Raw genomic sequence first — 7,345 nt, forward strand, 5'->3', positions numbered from 1 at the left:
GGTCCAATTTCTGCATATAATTGGCATACAAGGGTTTGTTTTGAGCATTGATGTAAGTTATATCCAGTAATATTTGGAAATGTCTTCGAATGTGACTGGTGTAGGTAAGTGCTCTAGATCTCACATTCCCAAGAGCACATTTCTCAGACCATGAGTCATTCCTGCCTCTGACCATCCTGCCAAAATGCATGCCTTCTCAGGTCACCTTATTCTGAAGAAAATAAAACAACAATTTGTTGTTATTGAAGAATTAGAGTGTGGGAGGTTGATCTGTATAAGCTTTTTGATATATCCTCCTACACATAATCCATGGATCTGACCTCTTTATACTTAAAAAAGGTGAACAGTTTACATCAAAATTATTTGTAAGCCTAGAAATATTTTCAGAGGCTTACCAAAATACAAGCTTTAATTTCATTTCAACTGAGATTTGAGTTCATTTGTTTATCTGAATCAATATAATTTAAAAAACGTTTTCTAATATGTTGCCTTGGTCTAAGATGGTTAAGAGTTTGCCATTGTTTTGACATGTACAGTTGGGATCTTCCTTTCTATAGCAGTCCAAGGAAGGGAAGAGAGACAAATACCACTTCCACTCCAAGCCTAGCCATCAAAGCCAGGGTGAATCAGTCTATGGGAAGTCTGCTAGTATTTGAAGGGACAAAGACATTCTTTCCCCTGTATAAACACTTCTAACCGTGAATTGCTAATGTGAAGACATTTTTTTTTTTTTTGAGAAGGAGTCTCGCTCTGTCGCCCAGGCTGGAGTGCAGTGGCACAACCTCGGCTCACTGCAAGCTCCACCTCCTGGGTTCATGCGATTCTCCTGCCTCAACCTCCTGAGTAGCTGGAACTACAGGTGCTTGCCACCACGCCCAGCTAATTTTTTTGTATTTTTAGTAGAGATGGGTTTTCACCATGTTAGCCAGATAGTCTCCATCTCCTGACCTCATGATCCGCCTGCCTCAGCCTCCCAAAGGGCTGGGATTACAGGTGTGAGCCACTGCACCCGGCCTTAATGCAAAGACTTTCTAAACACTAGTGGTAAAGTTTTCATTTGCATTTCATAATTAATAAAGATATCTATAAGTAGTTTATGTCGAGACGTAAGTTATGGTGATTGTCCTCACTGAGGTCAGAACACCCTCTTGCAGGCCCTCTCTCCTAAGTCTTTAATTAACAGAAGAGTTTTCTATAGCACTGGGGTCTGGGACATGAGCAGGTCTGAACAAGAAGAGCCACAGTGGGAAGGAGGCAGAGATAGGAGGCTTGCTGGGAGCATCTACTTCTACCTCCTTACTAGTTTCAAAGCAAAGGCGGAAAAATTTATATTCACCCCTCTGTATCTAGCATTTGCTCTTACATTGATTTCACTTTGCTTTATTCAAGAACACATTCAAACCTCCCATTCATCTTCCTTCTCAAGTCAGTGTGTATTTTCTCTTTCCCTTTCATACCTATTATGACCATTTATTTCAAACCTCCTTTTAATAACTCATAGGTTTACTATAGTATCCTCCCTAGTTTCTCTGCCTCAAGAATATCTTCTCTGCAAAAGTGACCATATATAAAGAAAAGTTGTTATAGAAAATGCCACTTTCATTAGGCCACCTCCCCCTTAACCACTGAAGTGCCCTTTGCTGTCAGCAAGGTGAAAGCTAAACCTCTCAGCCCATTGCTCATCCTTTTGAAATCCCTCATCCTCCTAGCCCACACCACATGCACAAACCTTTGCTACAAAGCATTCTACCTACACATCGCTCAGGATGCTGAGGTCCTGCTATGTTCACACTGTTCTTGTAAAAGAACAGTGGCTTTAAAAACCTCTGTTCCCTTTTGTTTTCCTAAATATTATCCATTTTCCAAAAGTTAATTATTTCATTTCCCACATTTCTACATCACGTGCACCTTGATTCCCTCGAACTTCTGAAGTACTTTGTGCCTTCCCTCATCTGGTTCAACAGACATCATCGTACATACTTATTACAATTGTAAGGAAGGAAAATATCAGTTGTTGAGAAATGAAAATGTATAATCAGAGTAGTAAATAATGTTGAGATAAGTAACTGGATTACCAGAGGAAATTTGGGATTGATGCTAAATTAATTTTGATTGCTGGAATTCCCAAAGTAGAATTTGGCAGTAGAAAAGAAGAAAAGCATAAACAATTTGGGGGTAGGGACAACCACTTCTGAGAGAAAAAAAATGCAAAAGTCTTCCAGAAAGAAATTTTATGAATCGGGACATTCTAACGCAGTGGTCCTCAAACTCTAGCATGCATCCTGATTATTTAAAGGGATGGTTAGAACACCTCTCACTGGGCTCCACTTCCAGAGTTCCTGATTCAGCAGATCTGAGGTGGGGACTTGAGACTGCCTTTCTAGCAAGTTCCCCAGTGATACTGACATAGCCGAGCCAAGGACTAAACCTTGAGAACCGCTGGTCAGGCCCGTGAAGAAGACTGTGATAAATATTAAACAGATACTTGTTGTAAATTCCAATAAGAGATCAAAAAAAAAAAAAAAAAAAAAAAGAATTGGCTCGATCATGGATAATAAAATATTTTATTTTGTGTTTGTTTGTTGGCTGATTGGTTGCTTAGCTGGTTTCACTATAGGGCGTATCAGATGGATTTAGGGAGAATATATAATTTCTGATTTCTCCAGCCTGCATGAAGCAATCTTTTAGAAAATATGAAGTTTACAGTGGGAGAAATTGCAATGAGACCCGGGTAAATAGATTATGAGAAAGTACTTTTTGAGATAGGAGAACTCTGCTGGATACTATCTCAGCTGTAACTGACTTTGAAAAGCTAATTTTTACTTATTTTCTGAAGTGTGACTATGCTCCAGGCCAAACAGTGAATTCTACCCTATTTTTCATTGTTGTGTAATTACATCTAATGATCGCTTACAGTATACAAGCCTCTAGTGTTTGTTTTTCCATTGAGCATATACGCTTATAGCCAACACCAGCACTTTTGTTGAATCTTATGTGGTTATCTGAATAATGGAGTTCAAAATGAAGAAGAGAGAGGGGAAACCAATAAAGAGCAAATTCTTGGATGCAGAAGTTTTATCAAGATCTAGACAAAAACCTTAGTTGTAAAAATTAATAATATAGTTCAGGGAAAAGTAACTGAGCAAACAGTTATTAGATTAGGAATGTGAAATACTGGGGAAAATCCTGAATCTATTTGATGTGGCCTCATAGTGGGATCCTGCAAAGGTTATCTCCTCTCAACAATGCTTATGAATAGGTACATTAAACATGGCTTATTAAATGACATTGAGTGTTTCCAATGTTAGATGTTGCACTGCAAACTCAGAAAGGAGGAAATAATTTTTTCTCTGAGACAAGAAAGAAGGAATGGAAATATGAGCAGAAAGCAGCTTGATGGAGAAATACAGGATTAATTTGCTATTCTCAGTCATGCAGATGATGATGTAACCCACAGAGGATGGAAGGAATATGGACAGTGGTGAAAGCTCAGGGCAGGAAGAACAACAAAAGGAAAGGGAGAGCCGGCCAGACAGCTATGAACCAAAACGAGAGCTTGTTGTCCCAGCTAACTAAATAGGAGCCTTGACTAAAAACACACGGAGCAGTTGCTGAAAGGTGACAGCACTAATGCTGAGACATTTGCTAGAAGGTAAAGACTTTAACGTATAATAAATGAATGTGAATATTATGTTGCACAATTCAGATATTTCAGTTCTACTGAGGGACAAGTTTTCATTGAACAAAATGTAATACAACAAAAGTAATGAAAACTGTCTGATATTTTTTCTGTGTGTTAGATAAATTAGAGTGATGTTTCTAAGATCTCACAAGTTTTTTTTGTAAAATTCGACTGTGTCAGCAATCACTATCCATGGCAGATGCTAAAGCGTATTTTTTTTTTAAAACAGGATAAAATCATGAGTCACATATGAATATAAACACAGGTCAAAGATTTTATTTAACTCAATAATTAATGGGGGAATTTGCAAGATATTCCAACTGGTTCAGAAGAGAAGTCAAAGTACCACAGTGAAATCAAAGTACCACACATATAAGGGCAGATAAAGAAAGCTGAAATAAACTTACAAATAGATGTAAAATAGGTCTACCTACAGAACAGTAATCAATTACATTACATCAGAATATAACTAATTTGTATTTTTATGAGAAAGAATAATTTGCACATTAACTGCTTCCTATGACTTCCAGAATTGTAAAGTAGCTCAAAGATAATAAAAACAACTAGACAGGACACTTAGTATTTTTCACTGTTGTTATTTTCTTATTACAAAGTTTTTCACAATTTTTCCTGACTCTGGCATAAGAATGAAGATTGGATGAGCAGAGGAAATGCTATTTGTTAAAGTCCTCCTTGTTCCTTGGTGTTGTCTGATATGATCTTGAAGTTTTTGGCAGATGCACATCTGAGTGGGAGAAAGATAAGTGAAGGAAATAAAACAGTAAACCCTTTTGTCCAAGTCTAAAACTGCTTACTTTATTTTTTACAGCAACTGGTAAAATGTCCAAAGAAATGAATAACTTCACCTTTGGGAGACTATTCTTCCTCATGGGGTTCTCCGACATTCGGGAGACCCAGATCCTACATTCTGTGCTCTTTTTGCTAATTTACCTGGTGGCACTGATGGGGAATCTTCTCATCATCACCCTTATCATCAAGGATCATCGGCTCCACACGCCCATGTACTTTTTCCTAAAGAACTTATCTTTCCTGGATCTGTGTCTCATTTCCGTCACTGTTCCTAAGTCCATCACAAACTCCCTGATGAATTGCAACACCATTTCATTCCTTGGATGTGTGTGTCAGGTTTTTTTCTTCTTTCTCTTAGCCAATACAGAAGTAGCTGTTCTCACGGTCATGTGCTATGACCGCTATGTTGCCATCTGCCACCCACTCAGATATGAGGTCATAATGAGTCATGAAGCCTGTGTGCAGATGGCTGTCTCTTCATGGGTCAATGGAGGTCTCAATGCAATCCTGCACACAGCTTGCACCTTCTCTGTGCCCATGTGTGGGTTTCCTGAGGTTCATCATTTCTTTTGTGATATCCCACAACTGCTCTCCCTTGCCTGTTCTTACAACACTGGTGAATTGGTAATCATTGGGCTCAGCCTCGTGTTGGACTTTGGCTGCTTTGTGTTTATTGACATTTCTTACATTCACATATTCTCCACTGTGCTCAGGATGCCCTCCAAAGAAGGCAGGTCCAAAGCTTTCTCCACATGCCTGCCTCATCTCACTGTTGTGACTTTATTTTTCTCTTCAGGGTTTTTTGCCTATTTACGCCCTCTGCCTAAATCTCCATCACCCTTGGATTTGCTGGTTTCAGTGTTCTACACTGTGATGCCACCCATCATGAATCCCTTCATCTATAGCCTAAGAAATAAGGATATGAAGATGGCATTCTGGGAACTACAAATTAGTAGATAGCATCTTTCAAATTAGAAGAGTTATTCTCACATACAACATCAGCTTTTCATAATCATCTAAACCATATGGTTACATAGTCTGGCAATAATATTGGACATCTAGAGTAAGAGTTCTCATGAAAAATCTGGTGACACTCATTGGAGTGCTACTGAGAAGTGCCCTTATGCCCAGATCGAGTGTGTGGTAAGGCCAGTAGTGTTCCACTTGTAGACACTGGGAAGAAGTATGCCTTGTATGTATCACCCTAGTGGGAGCTCCTTTGTTTCTGACAACTGGACAGGATGCTGGGACATTGGAGATAAACGTGGACACTCCCAGGAAAACCAAATGTATAGTCATTCTTAACTAAGGTGATATCTGAAATGCTATGTGAGATGACATGTAGAATCAATTCTCAAATTAAAGGGACTAGGTAGAGGTGATAGTTGCACAACCTTGTGAATGTACTAAATGCCTCTGAATTGTACAAGCTATAATGGTTGATTTCATGTTATGTGAATGTCACAACACCAATAAGACAAAACTAAAACCAAACAAGTCTCTTTTCCTCTTTTCTTCCCCAAATCTACTAACATTTCCTAGCATAGTGTGGATCCTTGTCATCTGGAAAGAGATATATTAAAACTCAACTTTACTATATATCAATACATATATTTTTAAATATTAAAACAAGTTCCTGGGTGCACTGAGTAAAAGTACTCACACTAAAGAGCTTAGAATAAATTTGGGTATAGGGAGGCAATATAATATTTTTTGGAAAGGGAAATATCTAAGCTGTATTTGAGAGGATGAAGAGGAATAAACCTGAAAAAGAGAGAGAAAGACCAGAATGAAGGCTGAGAGGAAAGCAAAACTAAACAAAACCAGTGAAGGCTGGGAGAAGATGAGAACCTGATCTAGGAGGGAAACTACAGTGAACTGTGTCCTGAAACACATAAGGGAAAAGCTTGGGCAGAGGGGTAAAGGCTGGGCAAAATTTTGAGAGGCTGAAAACACACACAGGGAGATGAAGCTTTGCTCGACCTTTGGCATGAAGAGAAAGTAGCTACAGGGCCTTTCTATCACATGGCTAAGCTATTAGATATGTTTAGAGAGGCAAAAACAACAGCCAAGAAAATCGAGGTTACTCCCAATAACAATTTCAGATCTTATAACGTCTGGATATGCAACTCCCTGTGATTTTAAGTCTGCTTTGCCTTCCTACAGTAATGATTATTTTCCTGTTGTGGTGGACGTAGTCCAGATCACCTAGGCCTAAGAATGCTGCAGAGGAGCTCTAATTCTCTGCTTAGATGCTCTCCCAGCCCCATTGGCCTGTGATGGTGCTTATTTCGGCTGTGACTTGACATTCTCTCTCTAAGTCTTTGATATCTGCTGTCTTCCCTCACTAAGCTGTGCATCATGAGGTAGATTTCTTTCATTCATATATATACACACACACACACACATATACACGCACAGACATATATATAAAACTTTAAGTTCTGGGATAAAATATATATATATTGTTTTACTTTAACTTCTGGGATACATATGCTGAAAGTGCAGGTTTGTTACATAGGTATACATGCGTCACGGTGGTTTCCTGCACCTTTCTCTCTGTCATCTAGATTTTAAGCCCCACATACATCAAGTATTTTGTCCTAATGCTCTCCCTCCCTTTGTCCCCACCCCCTACAGGCCCGCCGGGTGTGTGATGTTCCCCTCCCGGTGTCCATGAGTTCTCATTGTTCAACTCCCACTTATGAGTGAGAACATGCGGTGTTTGGTTTTCTGTTCCTGTGTCAGTTTGCTGAGGATGATGGCTTCCAGCTTCAACTTACTGTTTTTTATGGCTGCATAATATTCCATGGTGTACATGTGCCACATTTTCTTTATCCAGTCTATCACTGA

At 39.1% G+C, this 7,345-nt stretch overlaps 1 protein-coding gene across 1 annotated transcript; it reads left to right on the forward strand.

Annotated features, from left to right (window-relative positions):
* Positions 1-924: 924 nt before the first annotated feature.
* Positions 925-6,901, forward strand: LOC101006247 (olfactory receptor 14A16). The gene has a single exon (XM_021932251.2). The coding sequence runs from the start codon at positions 4,523-4,525 to the stop codon at positions 5,450-5,452; it is 930 nt and encodes a 309-aa protein (XP_021787943.1). The 5' UTR covers positions 925-4,522; the 3' UTR covers positions 5,453-6,901.
* The last annotated feature ends 444 nt before the right edge of the window (positions 6,902-7,345 follow it).

This window comes from Papio anubis, chromosome 1, assembly GCF_008728515.1.
Source record: "Papio anubis isolate 15944 chromosome 1, Panubis1.0, whole genome shotgun sequence".
Lineage (NCBI taxonomy): Eukaryota > Metazoa > Chordata > Mammalia > Primates > Cercopithecidae > Papio > Papio anubis.